At 35.9% G+C, this 21,341-nt stretch overlaps 1 protein-coding gene and 1 pseudogene across 1 annotated transcript; both read right to left on the bottom strand.

The window, feature by feature from the left end:
* Positions 1-5,127: 5,127 nt before the first annotated feature.
* Positions 5,128-6,047, bottom strand: LOC106845700 (olfactory receptor 5H8-like; annotated as a pseudogene).
* A 3,623-nt stretch (positions 6,048-9,670) lies between these two features.
* LOC106845712 (olfactory receptor 5K1-like) lies at positions 9,671-10,600 on the bottom strand. Its single transcript, XM_014864076.1, has one exon. The coding sequence runs from the start codon at positions 10,598-10,600 to the stop codon at positions 9,671-9,673; it is 930 nt and encodes a 309-aa protein (XP_014719562.1).
* Between the last annotated feature and the right edge of the window lie 10,741 nt (positions 10,601-21,341).

Below are 21,341 nucleotides of genomic sequence, written 5' to 3'. Positions count from 1 at the left end.
GAACAGGAGAAATGGGAAGGAAATATGTAAGAAAACAAGATGGAAAATAACAGAGACAGAGTGTCAGTAGAGGAAAGACCAGGAAGAGGGAGAGAGGAAGTCACTGAAAAGCTGACGGGACGGGAGGGGAGGCTCAGAGGTTGGGGTGAATATTTGTCTTCACCCTGGCATTCCTTAAGGTTGTTAGTTGTGAGAATCATTTTTTTCTTTTTTTTAAAATCCATGTTTTCCTGTATAATTTGTGTGTGAAAAAGAGACTTCAATTTTAAATTTTATTTTATACATTTTGGATTATTCATAAATATATTGGCACTGCCTGAAAGTTCCTTCCATATTTAAAAGTTGCTTTTTCTTTGTTATTGTAGTGATTATAAATGAACTTCTGCTGGTTTTACTTGAGAACACTTTCCTCTCCACCAGTTGTGAGATATTTTGTTTATTTGAGGGGTTTCTTTTTAGCACAATAAAACTAAGACCAAACTGAGTCCCAACCACAGACAGTACAAATAATGAACATCAATGATTCCAGTTGTTAAGTAGGTTTTTATATGGAATGGCCTCCTTCCCTGCAATCCCAATCAATAATTAATTGAAATCTCTCAAAGTTACCTTGTGTGTTACCTTGTGTGTGGGCACTTATTGAGTCATGAATGCTGGAAAGCATAGTGGAGGGACATTTTCTACATATTTCCTGATGTGTATATATATATATAGATAGATAGATAGATAGATATGGTTGATATATATATATATATAACTATATATATAAATACATAATGATCTCTATATATTTCCATTTATATTCTATATATATATTTTAATGTTCCATATACAAAATACTCAATAAAATTATCAGAAGTAGGTGAAAGGATAGAGGAATTCATATTTAAGTAATTTACTGTAAATGTTTTAGTCACTGGTTAATAAAACAGAAGGGATCTTTCTGTCTGAATCATCAGGATGATTTCTTGTATAAGAATCATATGACCTGAAACTTTAAAACCCACTTTTAAATTACTTAACTTTCTAGTTTACCAAAATTTACCTTTGAAAATCTTTATAGTTAGGTTAACAAAACAATAAAATATCCCAAAAGGGAAACAATTTAGTCTTACAGCTATTTTTCATATCCCAATTTTAGTCATAAAATAAAATACACAATTAACTCACTTTTTTCTACACGTTTCCACATGGTATTTTGATATCTTGTAAACAGACTCTAATATTATTATAAGTTAAATCATATCTTAAATATTTTAAATGAAAAATAATGACTGTTATAGAATTCATTTTTCTCTTACCCGTATCTCGTAAGAAATTGTGGACATCTTTTCTAAGAGACAGGCTTTGTAAGCAGAAAAATATACAATAGCACAGGAATGGCAACAACATAGGCAGCAACTCTTAGCACAACGATTCACTTTGGAAGCCTCATTGCCCAAACTCAGGAAAATGTGGTTTATATTAATTTGCTCTGAACACTAGCCAATCAACTGTAAAACTGTGTGCTTTTGCCAGAAGAAGGATTGAAGAACTAAAATTCCCCTGCTAGCACCCAAGGATTCCCTTTAGAACAAAAGTGAACTATTTTTCTGGGCATTGTAGGCTTGGGCACGTGTGAGAAGTCCAAGTTGTCCCAAAGGGCATTACAGACTTTGAAAACATAAACTTCAAGTCATTGTAGACAGTGTTAGTTTTAACAATTGAAATTGTACTTTATGCCACTATTTTCCACCACAGATGACACTTCTGACATATTTATGTAAACTCCAGGATACCCGTAAATTTTGATGTTCTGAGTGCTTGGATTGGGATGATCGTGTTGGAGCTAATCATGCATGATTTTAATGAGGCCAGACAAACAAAAGTAGTTGTTCCTCCCTAATGCTGGTGGGCATCATCTAATCCACTGAGAGCCTGAATGGCACAAAAAGGCAGAGGAAGGTTGAATCTGCTCTCTACCAGAGTAGTTGCTCTGTGACATGGAGCCTTAGGCTCTCTTTCTTCTTCGGCCTTCAAACTTGCTGGAAAAATACCATTATCTCTCCTATTCTGAAGCCTTAGAATTACACCATTGGCTTTCTTGGGTCTCTACTTTCCAGATAGCAGATAATGAGATTACTCAATCTTCATAATTGTGTGAGCCAATCTCTTATAATAAATGTTTTGGATATAGATATAAATAAGATATAGATTCATATGATTTATCTATATATTTGTATTCATGTGTATCTCATTGGTTCTGTACCCTGGAGAACCCTGACTAGTAAACACTGGCTTTAGATTTAGAGAACTATTCTTTATCTTGAAAAATATAAGGAAGTATGATGATGCAACTATTAGCTGTTAGCCTCAGATAACTCTGACTTAAGAGGTACCTTCTCAGAAATCATCAATCCTCAAGTCATCAGGGCTTGAGGATTATCTTGTATATGAAATTTCTTTGAGAATTATGGTCCAAAAGTTGACCCAGCTTGACATTTAAATTTTCTAATTAACAAACATCCCTCTCATTAACTTTGTTGACATAAGGCAATGTGGTTTTAATTGGCAATCATCACTGATAATCAAGCAATAATTCAATCAAATAATAATTCGCTTTATGTGTATGATACTTGCCTGTCATGAAAGAAACTTAAGAAGGTGAGCTGGTATGCAGCGGCCATCACAAGCCCAGTAATCTCACAGGGCTCATTAAGCTCGAAAATGAGTGATGCACTTTTAATGTTCTCTATATATTTGTGCTTTCAGATTGATTTTACAAATATTTTATGAATGCTTGTTAATTTTACAAATATTTTATGAATACTTATTTGGACTGTGTTAGGCACTGCAAAAGATAAAAAGAGTACTAAGACTTCTAAATTGTAATCTAAAAAAACCTATAGGCCAAAAATAGGTATTACACAAGGGCATTTGTGTCTTAAAAGAATAAAGGAACTATTGAATGTTTCATATGAGGGAGCATTCCTATCATCTTGCAGGTAACCAGGAAGTGTGTCACGGAAGCTCTAATATTTGAGTTAGACCCTGAAGAAAGGATAATATTTCAATTATAAAAGAAGATGGGGACATTTAGTCAGGGGCAGGCATGTTTGTGGAATGACCTGTATTAATGAAAGTGTGTACCTGAGAGGGTGGTGTGTCCAGAAGGCTTCCAGTCACTCACTTTGGGTTTCACACACAGTCTACTAGGAGAAACGTAGAGGAAGAGACTTCAGAGTTTAAACAAGTTTTCATTGGAGAGGACTTCAAATAACGCCATGAAGTAAATGCAAGATGAAGTGTATATATATACCATGGAATACTACTCAGCCATAAGAAATGATGAAAACCAGCCATTTGTGACATCATGGATGGACCTTGAGGGTATTATGCTGAGTGAAATAAGTCAGAGGGAGAAAGTCAAATACCGTATGATCTCACTCATAAGTAGAAGATAAAAACAACGACAAACAAACACATAGCAACGGAGAATGGATTGGTAGTTACCATGGGGGAAGAGGGGGAAGGGAAAAAGGGGTGATTAGGCTCACGTGTGAGGGGATGGACTATAATTAATTTTTGGGTGGTGAACATGATGTAATCTACACAGAATTCGAAATATATTATGATGTACATCTGAAAGCTAAAAAAAAAGTGAAAAAGATGAAGTGTATATATATATGTATTTCTATGGATGCGTTTATATAAATGTAGGTATGTTTATATATCATGTAGTGTGTACGTACACGTGAATAAATAAACATAAACAAATGCATAGATATATATATATATACACAAACACATTTAGACACACATACCATGTATGCATTATAATCTGTTAGCAGTGACAATACATTAAAAGTTATTAAGAAGAATATACTTTAATCAGAGTTCTGTTTATGAAGAACAATCTGGCAGCAATGTTTGGGAAGTAAGACACTATCCACAAGATGTAGGAGATAAGTTAGTAGAGTTTTGCAGTTCACAGAGGCTATTAGTTCTCAGGGTGAGGGCCTGAGTGGTATCAGCAGGAATGTGTATGGAAACAGTGATGAGAGAGGAAGGGCAGGGGTGGACCTGAAGATGGTCACTCATTGTACTTAGAGCACGGAATGAGATGAAAGCTAACATTGAAGGAATTTGGGGCACAAAACATCCAAACATTTGCTCATTTTCATGTCTTCCCCAGACACCCACTGGACACTATGACATCATATCCTCTCATCATTGTTTGAACTTTGGTAGCATGCACTTGAAGCCTGTTATTGTCGGCGACACATTCCAGTAAGCTTTGAATATTACCAATTTTTTATTAGTTTATTTCTTTTAAAATTCTTGTAAGACTATTTCCTTCCTATTCCACTACTTCTTTTTGCTCAGTATGTAATCTCATCACTTAGATTTCTGAATTAGTGAAGCATTTCAGATTGTCTACAAAATACAGACAGCTGGAAAGTGCCTTTCAAAGCATCATAGACAGTGAGAGGTGACCCCCCCTTCTCATTACTCATGAACACACAGTAAGCTTAGAGCATCCTCCTACAGTTTAACCCAAAATTCACTGCCTTAACACTCTTCTCACTTTTCTTCATTGATTTCCCACTTCTTTTTATTTCTCTGTGTGATATGTGAGTTGAATCCTCACACAAGTGAAACTCACCATGTCCCAAATCAAGCGGAACGAAAGAGCTTCTGACAGTTGGTAGATCCTTGGATTTGCCTCTGTTCGATCAAACAGAAACCTGCTTTTACTGTGGAGTTAAATGTGATGAGTGTTCAGACTGCCCAGTTGCATTAATATCAAAGACATAATAATTGAGTCCTGCAGAGGAACTACACTATTTTAGTGCTTAATGAGTTTATGAAGCCACATTAAAAAAATACAAGCAGTGAAGTATTTTGCTTTCCTCTTTAATTATTTTAGTATGACATAAAGACCTGTTTAAAATTCTTTGTATTTTTTGAATGAAAAATGCGCATATATTAATGTTTTTATTAAGTACTCCCACCTTAACTCATTAAAGCATTTGAACAATTACAATTAAAGAAAAACTTGGCACGCTAACAAAAATGAAGACACATCTAGTCTGCATAATTGTGTGACTATTTTAATAGAAAAAGAACACATATTGGTATGACATCTTAACAATTTCTCTTTAACATTTTTGCCATAGAATCTATGACTTTCTTATTTCTCAGGCTGTAGATTATTGGATTTAACAAAGGAATGATGATAGTATAAAATAGAGAGTCCATCATATCTTGGTCATCTGCTTATGCAGATCCAGGGCGCACATACCTGAAGGCAAGAGGGCCAGAGTATAAAGAGACAGATAAGAGTTGGGCTCCACAGGTGGAGAAGACTTTCCTGAAGCCTTGTACTTCCTTTTTAAGAATGTAAAGAGAATATGTGTATAATCGACAAGAACAGTAAGAATGGTGAACAACTGTATTGACTCAGTGAAAATAAATACCATCAGAACATTAATTGAAGGGTCAGTACAGGCAATGCTAAAGTGGTATGATGTCACAGTAAAAGTTCTGTAGTGTGTTAGAATTGAGAAGGTTAATCTGTATTTAAAACCCTATGAATTGTTTAATGAATAAGCCACCTACAAACGATGAGACTAATGCACAGTCAGATGCGTAGTCTATTGGTCATAATCACCAGAGCAAGTAAAGTTTAGCATATGGCCACGTAGTGATCATATGCCATTACTGCCAAAAGGAAACATTCTGTGGTTGCACTGAATGCAAAGGAAAAAAATTGTGTTATGCATTCAGAGAGAGATAATCTTAACTTAGCTAGCAAGTTGACCAGCATCTTTGGGGTCACTGTGGATGATATCCAAGCATCCATGATGGTTAAACTCCCAAGGAGTAAGTACATGGTAATGTGAAGGTGAGGGTCATTGCAGATGAGTGCAGTCAGTCCAAGGCTTCTAAAAATGGTGATGAGGCATATCACCAAGAACACCAGAAACGGGGATTTGCCAGTCTGCTTGATAAGTAATTCCTGTGAGAGCAAATTCTGTTAGTGATTTGGCATTTTTAGTATCCATATCGTTACTGGTTGGCCCCTGAAATGAAAGCAGCAAATGTAAAAAGAACATTGACTAAGATTGTATAAAAATAAAACTAGAGGAAAGTAACTGAAATAAAACCATACACTAATCAGAATGCTCTTAATTTTGTTTACTACTATTATAATATATGGAAACTAATTTGAGGAATTTAAGTAATGGAAATTGCAATTATTTCAGTTAAAAATGTTCAGGACTTAACAGATTTAGAAAAAAGGAAAGATATTCTAAACATTTGCTCAATTTATGGGGATACTTAGTGTGTCAGGGAAATTCTGTGTCTAGGACGTAGGTGAGGTTCAGGGGAAAATAGACTGAATTATTAGGAAATGAATCGAATGCCATGTCAAGGATCTTGAACTTTATTCCTCAGGAAATAGTCAAGTACTGAAAACTTTGAGACAAGCAGTGGCTTCATAATATATTCTTTAAATTAATTATTTGGGAGTGTAGAAAATACTCTGTAGGGAGGGTAAACAAGAGTCAGGGATAATAATTAGGAAGGTGTTACTCTTGTCCAGTGGTTCCCAAAGCAGATTACACAGCAGAATTGTCTGGGTAACTTTTGTATAAAATATAGATAGTCAAGTATTGCTGTAGAAATTGAATCAATGAGGGCAGAAGGAGTCTAATAATCTGTATTTAAAAATTGCCCTCCCTTGATTCAAATACCTGTGAAGGTCTTAGTCCATGTGTGATACGATACAGGGAGTGATGAGGATGAGAAAGATCAAAATAAGTCAGAAGGTACACTCACTAGGACTTGGTGACATATTAGATGGGAAGGGGACAGCCAGTGAAGGAGAGAAGAGTCATTTGGTGATTGATAGATGGTCATCAGAAATTGAGTTTTAGAACTCAGATGCTTTGACCAACTTGTGGAGAGAGTGTCCTCTGAACATCCAGATGAGTTAGCTTAGTAGTATGAGGCTAATAGCTGTTACTAGAAACAATGAATTAGGAGTCATTTGGGTAGCTGAAGGCAAACACATGGATGACCTATTCATTAAAGGGTGTACATAAAGTAAGGAGAAGAGGGCGTGGAATGAAACTTGAGGAAGTTATACTAAAGAGGTTATAAAATGGATACATGTCATTTTTAGATGGCTAAAAACTGATCCTCTTTTCTACCTCATAAGTCTTGGTTTCAGGCAAAGGCCACGACTTGCTCTAGAAGTCAAAAAGCAAGAAACCGCATTTCCCATCCCGTTGCACTTAGATGAGGGAACATAACCTAGGTTTGACCAGGCAAACTCACCTACGCTGGATTTAGAATATGGAGAGAGGGGGACAAAGGGACAGGGAAAAAAGAGAATCTAGGTTGCAATTTCAGCCAAGGCAGCAATATCAACACCCCAGCACAGGCATCCTGCCTCCACACCAACAGCACTGTCAGTGTGAGCTGTGCAGTCCAGAGTTCAGCAGCAGGGACAGCAGCTCATAGAGTAGGGATTAAAGTTTGGCTGTTGACACTGTATTGCTTCCTTCTGTTCCTGCTTGTTTTTCAGCTGATTCTTCCAATCTCCCTGCAATTTCTATGTTAGAGTCCATTTCCTTTCAACTAATGGATTTCCTCTTGCAACCAAGTGCCCTGGCTGCAACCAAAGAGAGATAAGGGAGAGACCAGAAAAGAATACTGAACAGAAGGACCAGAGGAGCAGGAGGGAGACTGGACAGCTGAGTGTTGTGGACTTACAGAGAGAAAAGATGCTCGAGGACATAAGTACAGTACTGATTGCCAAAATGAATGCTGTGGTAGAATAAGGAGTGAACAGAGACCAATGAGTGTGGGAAATAAGATGTTTTTAATGTCTTTAGTGAGAGCAGTTTCCGTTTTATGTTGGAGTTGAAGCCAGAGAATAATGAGAAATGAATGGGAAATACAGTGAACAATGTGAGGGGAATCTTTTCGAGTTCTCCAAGAAATGTCGGGCATTCTTGGCATGTGTCCACTGCCCGTAGACAAAAGTAATTATTTTTTCCTTTAGAGTACATTAATAAAAGTTTTAAAAAAAGAGGAGAGGAAGGCCTCAAGAAGAGAAAGGGGACAGGGTTAGGGTTAAGGTTAGGGTTAGGGTTAGGGTTAGGGTTAGAGTTAGAATAGAGGAGTGAAATTAAAAGGCAATAGATACGCTGAATAGTTAAATGGACACTGCTGAAGAGTATTTGTAAGGTGAAAGAATGTGGATTAATTTAAAATAGAATATAAAATGAGAGAGAAGGCAAGGAGACATGAAGTTGTCAGTTAATACTTATTCAGTTGCAAAGAAAGCATCTTTTCCAAACAAGTATAAACAGTGAGAAGATCTGTTGGATTACACAACCAGAAAGGATGGTTTATCCCAGAGACTCTGGGTCTGTTCCTCTGTGATCCCTCAGCTGTGCTCACCTCTGTGTGCTGATTTCATCTCCAGGCTGCGTTCTCTCCAGAAGGCAGAATGGATATAGACAGTGGCAGATTTCATATCCACATCCCATGACACTCGGAGGGAGAAGCACTACCCTTTTGATGCATCTCTTTTGAAATAAAGGAAGCATATTTCCCCGAAACTTCCAGAAAATCATCTCTTTTGTCTCACTGGCTCCAAATAAGTCATATATTTTTCCCTCAACAGACCTGTGGGATTCAGTGTTGCTAAGAGTTGGGGCTGGGTGGTACAGTAATGTATACCAAGAACTGTGATCCCCTAAGAAAAGGGAAAGGGAATCAATGCGTGCAAGTCAGACAGCTGAAAGTATCCACTAAAGTAGAGGGTGGATACAAGAGGCACAGCATCCATCTAATTCAGAGCTTCTCAAAATTCTTAGTATCTGGATTCCTTTACAGTCACAAAATATGTTAGGACCCTAAAGGGCTTTGTTTCTGTGGGTTATATCTATCAGTATTTACAATATTAGAATTTAAAACTGAGAAATTAAAAATTATTTATTTATTCATTCATTCAAAAATAAAAAGAATAAACTTATTATATATTAATTTAAATGATTGTGTTAAAAACATATTGAAGGAAATCTTTACTAAATGACCAAATGTGTCAAGCACCTTATTAAGTATCAGTGATATTAAATCACTTATAACATGAGCGATACAAGAAGAAGATAGGCCTTTATTATCCAAGAGTTACAATCTACTTTTTTAAAAAAATGTTGCTTATATCTGTGCACTCCTTTATTTTTAACGTATTATCCAGTTTCACCTCCCATCATCTAATACGTGGATTGTTGAAGTTAATCTCCTTGCTTCCAGCCTCTGTATATGTAGAAGTCTATCCCTAGCATTTGTTGGATTTGTTGAAAATTGTAACTCATTATCCTCTGAAACAAGTAGCTACTAGTGTAACTAATTATACCCTGAAACAATTTGTGAGCTCAGGAGTTATTATCTAGTTTACCTCTGATAGACCTTACTAGCTTAGCTTTTGAAACACATTTTAGGAGAACTTTCTGAATTTGTTTATTTGACTCATACACCATCATGTTACAGCAATTTACTATTTTCTATATGAAGTGACCATTTTCAACTTTCTCAGTATTCTTTGATTTTAAAAAAGTTTTATCAAATTAAAATCAATTATTCAACTGGGGATGTTTGTTTCAATATGTTATGAAGTTATCTTCATAACTTTTTTCATAACATTTATTACTTCCTTATTTCTTAGACTATAAATAAAAGGATTTAATAAAGGAATCACTATTGTATAAAAAATTGCAATGAGTATATCTTTATCCCCTTCTTTAACTGAATTTGGTTGAATGTACATGGAAAGAAGAGAACCATAGAATATTGAGACAGACAGAAAGTGGGATGCACACGTAGATAAGGCTTTGCCTCTTCCCTCTTTGGATTTCATTTTGAAAATTGTGAAAAGGATACAGAAATAAGAGATTAGGACTATGGTAATTGTAAAGACTTGAAATGACCCTGAAAAGATAAATATCATCAATTCATTGACATAAGGGTCAACACAAGCAAGTCTGTATAATGGAAGAACATCACAGAAAAAGTGATTGATTTGGTGAGACCCACAGAAAGTTAACCTAAACAGAAGTCCTACATGGATCATGGAATGCAGGTTTCCAGCGATGTAGGCCCCTGTGGTCATCTGAATGCAGAGTTTCCTCGACATCATGGTGTGGTACTGCAGTGGGCTGCATATGGCCACATAGCGATCATAGGCCATTGCCGCCAGGAGAAAGCAATTTGCAGTTTCTGCAAGGCAGAGAAAGTAAAATTGTGCCATGCATTCATAGAGGGAAATCATTCTGTCCTCAGAAAAGAAGTTCTCTAACATCTTGGGGGTAATGGCACAGGAACAGCAGGAATCCATCAGAGCCAGGTTGCCCAGAAAGATGTACATTGGTGTGTGAAGACGCCGCTCCTTAAAAATCAGTGCCACCAAACCAAGATTCCCCACCATGGTGATAAGATAGATGGCCAAGAACACCAGGAATAAAAGGGTCTTCAGCTCTGGGTGATCTGTAAATCCTGTGAGGATAAACTCAGTTGTCAAGGAGTGATTTTCCTCAGTCATCTCTACTTTGTCTGTTGAGATAGTAATCATGGAGTTAAAAGATTCTAAATTAGAGTGTGCATAATATTCCCTTCAAATTTTTCTTTTTTTAACAAGGAGAGGAGCTTTTTCTTCAAGCTTATCCCACTATCTCTGGGAGACAGGTACACAACCTCTAGGGTACATTCATTCCCTTAAAACGTCGGCTTCAATGACCTCGATTCTGAAACTCAGGATTCAAAGGATATTTTGACAATTCTAGGGCGGGTGCTTACAGTGGAAAAGGTTGGTCTTTGTGAATTTATGCAAGGAGTGTACACGTCTAGTGTACCCATGTTTGGCTCAGTGTTCAAAAATAATTTCAGTGTTAGATTTTGTATTAGAGATCCTTACAATAAAGTTAAAATCAAATCTCATATATATATGAATATTAAATATGAAATTTTCATATATATGTATATTTTTCCACTCAAAGTTTTTAGTACTTGAAGTGGAGTGAATGTTTGGAAATTACATACAACAGATATGTTAAATTTGTATCTTAGGAATTGCATGGCGATCACTAAAGATTAAGGAGAGGACTATTTATCTTTAAAGAAAATTATCTTGAATAGCTAAGGAAATGAATATCTATAGATTGTCACCCTTCTCATCTCTTTTCCCAGTGTCACACCCATTTCCATAAACACTGACTCTGTCCACACCGTTATTTTTTTTTTCTTTTTACAACTGTTGCCAATCTTTTTTTTTTTTTCTGCTTTATCTACCCAACCCACCCCGTACATAGTTGTATATCTTAGTTGCAGGTCCTTCCAGTTGTGGGATGTGGGACGCCGCCTCAATGTGGCCTGACGAGCGGTACCATGTCCCTGCCCAGGATCCAAACCCTGGGCCGCAACAGAGGAGCGCACGAACTTAACCACTGGGCCACGGAGCCGGCCCCACACCGTTATTCTTATTGAGTTTTGCCAATATATCTACATCCTCTTCTCCTTTCTGTAAAGCATAGTTTATATATAATGCTACTTAATAAAGTTTTAACTAAATGCCCCAGACCACAGTGATCTCTATTTGCTGAACCATAAAGCATATCTTATATCCCCAACACAATCTAGAATTGCTTGTGTTTAATCTACATTGCTTTTTCCCCCATATGTGCATGAACAATTTTCTTATTATATTGTAGGCCTTTTGAGATTAGCTTTGACTTATATCTCTTATAAGAAATGCAATAGGGAAAAATGCTGAGTAAAATGCAATGGGGAAAAAGCAGTATGGATTCCAGTCCTAGCTCCACCCTGAAGACTTGGAATGTGCAAACTTGTTTTCAGTGTCCTACCAATGATCCTTAGTAACCTCTTTGGCTTCTGCAAATTGAGACTATTAGTTTTGAAGAAGAATCTAAAAAGAAAATTATTTAAAACTCGTCATTAAAAAAAATTAGGAGTTAATATCCAAACTATATAAGGAACTCATACAACTTAATAGAAAAAGTTTAAAAAATCCAATTAAAAAATTGGCAGAGGAGCTGAATAGACATTTTTCCAGAGAAGACATACAGATGGCCAATACGTACATGAAAAGATGCCCAACATCACTAATCATGAGAGAAATGCAAATCAAAACCAGAATGAGATACCATCTCACTTCTGTTAGAATGGCTATGATCATCAAAAACAATTGTTGTTGAGGATGTGGAGAAAAATGGAACCCTTGTGCACTGTTGGTAGGAATATAAATAGGTTCAGCCATTATGGAAAACAGTATAGAGGTTCCTCAAAAAATTAGAAATAGAACTATCATAGGATCCGGCATTTCCACTTCTGGATGTATACCCGGAGGAAATGAAAATAGGATTTTGAAGAGACATGTGCATTCTCATATTCATTGCAGCATTATTCACAATAGCCAAGATATGGAAACAACATAAGTGCTCATCAATGAATGAATGCATAAAGGTGATATGGTATATATGTGCAATGGAATATTATTCAGCATTGTGAAAGAAGGAAATCCTACCATTTGCAACAAGATGGATGGACCCTGAGATATTATGCTGAGATTAGCTAGACAGAAAGACAAATACTGTATGAGATCACTTACATCTGGGATCTAAAAAAGCCAACCTCTTAAATACAAAGTGCAAAATGGTGGTTACCACAGGCTGGACAGTGAGGGATTAGGGGAGATGCATTTTAGGGAGCCAACGTTTCAACTGGTAGATAAATAAGTCCTGGAGATCTAAAGCACACTATAGTGAATATAGACAATATTGTATTATAGTCATCACACTTGCTAAGAGAGTAGATCATAGTTATTCCCACCACAAAAAGAAATGATAATTATGTGTTGTGATAGACTGCTAACGCTACAATGGAAATCATTATCATATGCAAATAAATCAACATGTTGTATACCTTAAACTTGCACAATATTCTATGCCAAATATATTTCAATTAAAAACATATTTTATCCAACAAATTTAGGTATCTTTTTTTGTCTGAATTACTCATATAATATTTTCCTATTTCCTGAGAAAATTATGGAAGATTTTTTGAAGGATATCAGAGCAGATAAAGCTAATAAATAGAAGTAAGCTTGCCTTTATACTTTAGTTTTCTAACACTAGAAAAAGAGAAAAACCTTTAAACCTTAATGTAATTTTTGAGAACAAATTTTTTTTTCCTCCAAAAGGCTATCCTCTCTTATTTTTTAGTGATCCTTTAGGACATATTGACTGGTGTGTCTCATCATATAAATTTGATGGTCAAAATGGCTTATTTTTCCGTAACCAAAACATCAAAATAAAGGCACTGGCTGAAAATTTTATTTCTTTGTTTACAAATATCAAATATAAACCACTTTATTATTTAGCTAAGTTAGAGATAACTGTCATGTACATGCCTGAATTGCATAACAGAATTACTCTCCATTCATACCTGTACATTTTGAAAATCTATCTTAAAAACAGAAAAGATGAGCATGAATTGCAGTAAATTTTCTCATCCAAGTTTCTCATAGCCTTCAGTTCTCAGAAGAGGTAGAAAGATAACTAAGAAATCGAAATCTAAGAACAATGAATACATGCTAAACAATTCAGATAAATAAATATTTATGGCTGCTAATATTAAAAGTAACAATAAATTAGAACGCTTCCCTTACATGGATTCACTCAGAAGAGTTTGGTAACACCTCACTGTCTGCTTTATGGTGTTTGGTCTCATAAAATGTCAGATTATAAATATTATCTCTGAAACATTTGGGATTAAAAGAATGAAAATCTGAGAGACCATTAATATGTCAGTGTCAATAATTATGTCCCTTACGATGCAAGGTTAAAATTTTCCATCAAATCCTAAAGGGACTTCTCTGCACTGACATCAGTGTATTTCTATGGGGAAATTCAGTCCTCAAAACATACAAACTATGTGAAATTAATTAAAGATGACTGGTGAGACAATGAGGATAGGGCAAATGACCTACACTAAGGTCATCTGATGATCATCTTGCTGATTCATATGTAACTGACCTTATTTTTACAATTCTGTTCATTATTCTGTGCATAAAACATACAACAAGCAGAAAAGAGTCTCAGGTTGGTGTGATCTGTTACTGGAGGAATTAATATAGTTCATGAAAGGTGAGTAGGATTTGGAGAGAAGATTAAAAAGTGTGGTAGGTTCAGCCAAGTCATCAGCTTCTTCACTCTGTGAGTTGAATTTGCCCACATTTTTCAAAACACTCACTGGAAACTTTGATATTATTATTTAGTCCCACATATGCGTTACTGAGGTTATTTTCTTTCTTTCCTCTTCACCCCAGCTGACTTTATCTTTGTTACCCTGTTTTTTGTCCCCTTGGTTACACTAATCACTCTTCAATATACTATATATTCGTTAGGATGTCTATAATCAGTCACTTCCCCCCCTCCATTAGCATATAGGCTTAAGAGGGAAGAGGTTTCTTTGTTAGGTTCATTACTTTATCTTCAACACCTTGAACAGTGTCTGGTACTTTGTTGTGCCCAACAAATAATTGCTGAATGAATGAAAAAACATGATACTCATCTGCTCAAGAATTTGTCATGGTCCCTCACCAGTTTTCAAACCAAATCCATTCTCATTTTGGTATTCCAGATGCTATGTGTCTGTCTGCATCTTATCTATCAACTTGCTTTTTTCACTCATCTCAGGGCACTTGACCATGTGCGTCCTTCACTGTTGCTCTGTGCATCTGCTTCTGTTAATTTGCTCATGTTTCCCTCACCTAAAACACCTTCTCTTTCCATCCAAATCCTACTCATCCTTGAGCTCAGATCTGATTTCCTCCATGAGGATTTTCCTAGGTCCTTTACAATGAATTGATTTTTCCTCTTCCTTATCTACATGACACTTATCTGCTTTTATAATGCATTTGCCACTTTATCAAGTGTGACTTGTGTGTCTCCTAATTGTAAAAGTCTTGACTTAATATCGCTGAGTCACCAATCACGTCATCCATCTCTTGGATTCCTGACAACGAACTGAGGTATATCCTCAATACATGTTGCATTGAGTGCTCAAATTTCTGTTCTAATTAACCCTTATCAAGTGTTTGCAGCATACAGGGTATTGGTAGAGTGGGAACAGGATGTGAACAAGGTGGGGATAAGAAGTTCTCAGATTTTCCATATGGTTCCTACAAGAAACTCATAATCTAGTGGGGAAAACGACTTTTACTTATATTGCTAAACTAGCATGTGGTTCAGGTTGTAATTTTAAAAAGTTTGGACGTGTTATATAAAAATAGAGTGAATATTTCTCAAAGGAAGTGTCATAGCAGCTGAACCTTGCAGGATAAGTAGGATTATAATAAGTGAATGCGGAAAAGAAGCAGCCTGATGGATATGCAGGATAAAAGCCTGGAAGCTTGAATAACCAAGACCTAATAAAAAATGGGTAGTAAACAAGGGTGGCTGCAGCTTACTCAAACGTGATATAGGAGACACTCACAGGTAATACAAAGGGAATGAGGAAATAGATTGGAAATTTTCTATTTGATTCATTTACATTTTTTTCTGCCCTTTCCAATTCACTGGACCCTCTGTTTCAGTAAGTTCACAACCAAGTCTAAATGCTAACTCCACAGAACATCTAATTATCTGCACCTCCACATAGAAAGACAACCTTACTTCCAAAGAAAGGAAATCAGATTGGCATCCCAACAGCAGCATATGAAGCAAGACAACTGTGGATCAATGTATTCAATAAACTCAAGGAAAAAAGCATGAGCCAAGGATTTCATATCTCCATCAGCTATACTTTCCAATTAATGCTTGTAGAAGGAAGCAGGGAAATAGAATAATGCTATTAGACCACCACAGTAATAATTGCTTGGGAAGATCCTCTGGTGGGCAAAATTTTAAGGGGAAAAAGGATATTTTCATAGTCTCAAAATATCCCTCCCAAATATTTATTAATCACTGGGGTGGTGTCAACATCTTTCCACAGAGTCTCTGATACTGCTCCCTCCAGGAGATATATCATAGCCCCCTCCCCTGAGTGTAGCTGGACTCAGTGACTTGTTTCTAATGAGAGGTTTATGAAAAGGTAGAATAGTTAACTCTGCAGTGGAGAAACTAGCAGACTCCACTTTAATCAAGTGGTCAAGGTTAACTTCACCAGTAGCAAGTTATGTTGATGTCACGTACCCCGATATGATACAATGAGAGGGCCTCTTCACTTCTGTGATATTCTTCCCAAAAATCCATAACACAAGTCTAATCATGAGCAAATATCAGTCCACCCAAAATTTAGGAACATTCTACAAAGCATTTGATCAGTACTCTTCAATATTGTCAAGGTCATGAAAGACAAGGAAACACTGAGAAACTGTTACAGATTGGAGAAAACCAAGGAGACCTGAGAAGTAAATGCAAACTGGTACTCTGGACTGAATCCTGGAGCAGAAAAATGACTTTAGTGGGAAAACTGTTAAAATATAAAATGAAGCCTGTATTTAACATCTTAGTTTTGATAAGTGAGCCATGATTATTTAAGATGCTACCATTGGGTGAAGTGTACATGGGAACTCTGTACTCTCTTTGTAACTCCTCTGGAAATCTGAAATCATTACAAAATGAGAATTTAATAAAAAGTAAAAAAAAAAAAAAAAAAGCAGAGGTAAAGGGGGAGAGCTTAGTAGAATAAGCCCATTGACTGCCACCTAAATCCAAGTCATACGCAAATAATATTAATCAAAGCTGACAAGCCAAAACCAGCATCATAAATACAGAATGAGAGGACTGGATATGTAATAAAGGTATTAACATAAAGGTAACAACAATGCAAACCATCCAAAATATAAAAAGAACTACAAAAAGTAAGACAAGCCATATAAATAAAGAAACCGTGCCATAATACCGATGGTAGAATTAAATGAAATGATAGGAGAGAGTTTGAATCAAACACATCATTCATAGAAATTAATGTCAATAGAATTAATTTAACTATTACAATAAAAAGATTTTCAGATTTGCTCAAGAAAGAATACTCAGCTCTATACTTTGTATAAGAGATACAACTAAGACCAAGTGATTCAGAAAGGCTACAAGTAAAGGTTAGAGCAGAGATGTGTCAGAGAAAGTGTGGGAAACAATCCATTCTTAAGAGACCAGATATCCAGGTCACACTGGGAAGTAAAAGAAAAAAAGTCAAGGCACAAAGTGTGCATGTGTGTGAGTGTGTGTACGTGTGTTTGCTGAATCTGTGTATATGTGAGTGTGTGAAAGTTTATGTGTATTGTGTGTGTTGTAACTGTGTGTATATATGTACGTGTGTGTGGATGTATGTGTGACTATGTGTATGTGTCTCTGTGGGGGTGTGTATGTGAATATATGGGTGTATATACATGCTAACATTTCGGTAAGAAAGAAGGGGAAACAAGATTGTGTAGATATGCCTTCACGTTTGTGTGTTTGTTTATTTTGTATAAGAAACAGAGGAAACATAGACCAGAAACTAGTGAACATTATTGCTTATAGGGCCTCTTAGGAAAGATGTCTAATTCCCATTCTGAGGCAGGAAATGCACAGGTGGAGCCTGGGCATCTTGTGCAATCGGAGACTACTGCAGTCCTATCAGAAGGACTCTGGAACCTTCTTGAAGTTTTTGATTTGATTTCATACCAGTCAAACTATAGTTTTGGCATCAAAATGAGTAATGCTTATACTGGATTTAAGCTGATAAAACATATTCTAATTATGCATTCATAATGATAATTTTTTAAAGGTTAATGATCTTCGTAGGATATTAGGAAAACAATTTATTATGAAAACTGGTAATTAGATTTATTTATTCTGCTTTTTGTATGTGAATTTTATTTTATATACTCTCAGCTTTGTTTTCATTGAGGAAGTAAAGCTTTCAGTCTTTCAATGAAATAAAGGGAGAGAGGGAAGGGAGGGAAGGACAGAAAAGGGAAAGGAAAGGATGGACAAAGAAAGGAAAGGCAAAGGGAAGAGATGGAAGAGGGAAGGAACACGAAAAGAACAGAAAAGAGAACCAAGCAGGCAAGGAGAAAAGAAACAAAGAATCCACCTCTATGTAGAAAAATTAATTTAAAAAAATGCCAAAGATATTCCTTCTGAGATTTCATAAACCCAGTGAGAAAGAAAGCTTCTAAAAGTTTCCAGAGAAACAACACAGGAAAAGGAATCAGAATGACATGCAATTTCTCCAAACCAACACAGCTTGCTGGAAGATAAAGGCAGAATGCCTTCAATGTTCAGAAGGAAAATTATTTCAAATCTAGAATTCTGTAGATACCAAACTATTAATCATGTGTGAGGAAAGAACGAAGATCATTTGCAACACATCTGGGCTCCAAATCCTTGCTGGCAAAGAGACAATGAAGATTTCTTAGCAAAATGAGGGGATGAACGTGAAGAGGAAGACAGAGAGCTGGGACACAGGGAAGCTAACACAGGAGTTCAGCAAAGGGGAGTCTCAGCAGGACAGGTGAGCACTGGGCCAGAGTGCAACCTCTCCAGAATGGAGCAGGAGGATGGAGGGCACCAGGAGAAAGTCTCCAGGATAAAAAAGAGTGAAAGATTATTTATCACAGTTGAATTTTCAGGGAAGATATTTGATAGACAATGATGATATAATTGAGCAAATGGGAACATAAAATTTTTATTAACTTTTTAAAAGATCTCACTAAGTCATACAGAAAAGGAAACATAAGCATGGTACACTGGTTGTCTCAGCAGTGGAAACTATTTGTGTGTCTCTGATAAAGACGGATTACTGAATTATCTAAAATCATGATATACCATCTAGGATGAGAAAAATGAGTTAAACAAGTAAACAGTTATTTAGAATATCAGGGAGTTGATTACTGTGTCTACAATTAAAACCAAGAAGTATGAAGGTGAATTTTCAGAGAAATAGCTAAAAATAATTAGAAAGTGGTTGTAGCTGAAATTCATGGTTATGGTAGTCAGAAGACTATAGTTTTTGGAATACGCCTTTTAGTACTATATTTAAAATTGGTTTCTGAATAAAAATTAAAAAGAAATAAAAGGACAACAGCAAGGGACAACAGTGTGAAGGTATTGATATTGTTGAGGTGAGAGGTGATGGCAGCATGGAGTTGTGTGAAAGTGGTGTAAACGGAGAGACTTGGGCACATTTCAGATAGATTTCAGAGATATGGTTGACAGATGTTGTGTAAGTCTGGATGTGATAGCAGAAGGAGATGGACCTAATTTGTTCCCTGCCCACCTGGTTGGAGGATAAAATAAGAGAGTTCCTTTTTGATCATGCTAGATTTGAGATGTTTGTGAGGCATTCACATAACTGTGTCGTGCTTGGAAGTTGACTACACAAGCCTGGAGATAGGGGACATGTCAGAGCTGAGGATATATGTTCTGGGTCATCATCATATTGATGATATTAAAAGTCTTATAAAATAAATGGAGTCACATACAAAGAAAGAATAGAGAGAATAGAATAAAGAATCTTACATCTGAACCTTACAGAATCCCAACATTTAGATTCCGAGTAGAAGCAGAGGAGTCTTCCCCAATCATAACACTTATTACTATTTAGTTTAATTACTTTTTAAAATGTCTCTCTTTCCTGCTGCAATATAACTGTAGGGACTGAGACTGTCGTGTTTTGGTTGTGCAGGCCAGATAGACTGAAAACAGGCCTCTCCGTGTATGCTTGTGTGTGTGAGTGTATGATTGTGCATGAAGAAAGAGGCATAAGAATCAATGAGTAGGGAAGATTTAGTTAATAAATGCTTTTGGAATGACTGGTTAGCCATAAAACATCAAACTCTATTTATCATTTCACAGCATTCTAATGTGAATTCCAGTTGAGTAAAAGTACTATGTATAAAAATTTAAGCTTTAGGGGGCTGGCTCCATGGCTGAGTGGTTAAGTTCATGCGCTCCGCTGCAGCAGCCCAGGGTTCGGATCCTGGGCGCAGACATGGCACCGCTCGTCAAGCTACGTTGAGGCAGCGTCCCACATCCCACAACTAGAAGGACCTGCAACTAAGATATACAACTCTGTACAGGTGGGGTTTGGGGAGATAAAGCAGAAAAAAAATATATATTGGCAACAGTTGTTAGCCCAGGTGCCAATCTAAAAAAAAAAAAAAAAATTTTAAGCTTTGGAAAAAAAATACAAATTATGTTTATAAAATATCTCTGAATAAAGGGGACTTACAAATTTTAACGCAGATGGAAGAGATAGTTAACCAGTTGACCTAGGTTGACTTCAGGTCACTTCAATGACCTGATTGAAGGTCACTTCAGTCCTTTCCTCATTGATTTCTGATGCTCTTCTTATTTTCTATGGAAGTTTACTGTGGATAGTCTTTTTTTTCCATCGATCTGTCTGATGATTCTTCATTTTATACCAAATTATTGCAGTTATTGGAAATTCATCACGTATTTTAACACACAGTACATCAAGTCTATCTGTTTTATTATTATTTTTCTGGAAAAAATGTAGACTTATTTTTCCAGGTTCCCAAGGAAGTACTCCTTCGATGTTTATTTGAGGTAAATTAATCTGTGAATTATTTTTGACAAAACAAACCAAATAAATCAATATCTTCAATTTATCCCATATGCTTAATAAATTCCAGACAGAATCAAGAGGGAAGTGTGAAAATTTAAACTATCAAGAAAAAAAAGAAAGAAAGAAATAGGAGGAGAAAAATGAAGAGAGGGAGGTGACAGAAGAAAAAGAGAAAAAGAAATGTCAATTTTAGACCTCAGATTAAGAAAAGAAATTCTAAACACAAAAAACATAAAAGATCACATAAGACAGAAATCAATAACTATGATATATCAAATTGTTATGTTTATCAAATATAAATAACACAAATACTAAAATACTGTTAACATACAGAGAAATTATTTGCTGCAAATAGTTGCAACATTTTAATCTTTTCTTTGTAGAGTGGTAGAAATAAATGAGGAAATAATAGTAAGAATTTAATGAAAAATGAACAGATAATTCGTAGATGTAAAAATGACCAATAAACACATCAAATATTAATTAATTTTACTATTTCTCAAAAATATAAAAACTAAAACCACGATGCCCTAATTAATGTGTTTTTTAAATGCTTATTAAGTGTTTACTATGTAAGTTGCTGTTTCATATTCCTTAATATATAACACAATTGATGCCTTCCAAAGGTAACGGACCTTCAGCATATTTCAGGTTAAAGTAGATCTTAACCTACTTCATACTATGATTCA

Source organism: Equus asinus, chromosome 5 (genome assembly GCF_041296235.1).
Source record: "Equus asinus isolate D_3611 breed Donkey chromosome 5, EquAss-T2T_v2, whole genome shotgun sequence".
NCBI lineage: Eukaryota > Metazoa > Chordata > Mammalia > Perissodactyla > Equidae > Equus > Equus asinus.
The sequence above is the reverse complement of the archived record's forward strand: the minus strand, read 5'-3'. Positions and strand labels throughout refer to the sequence as shown.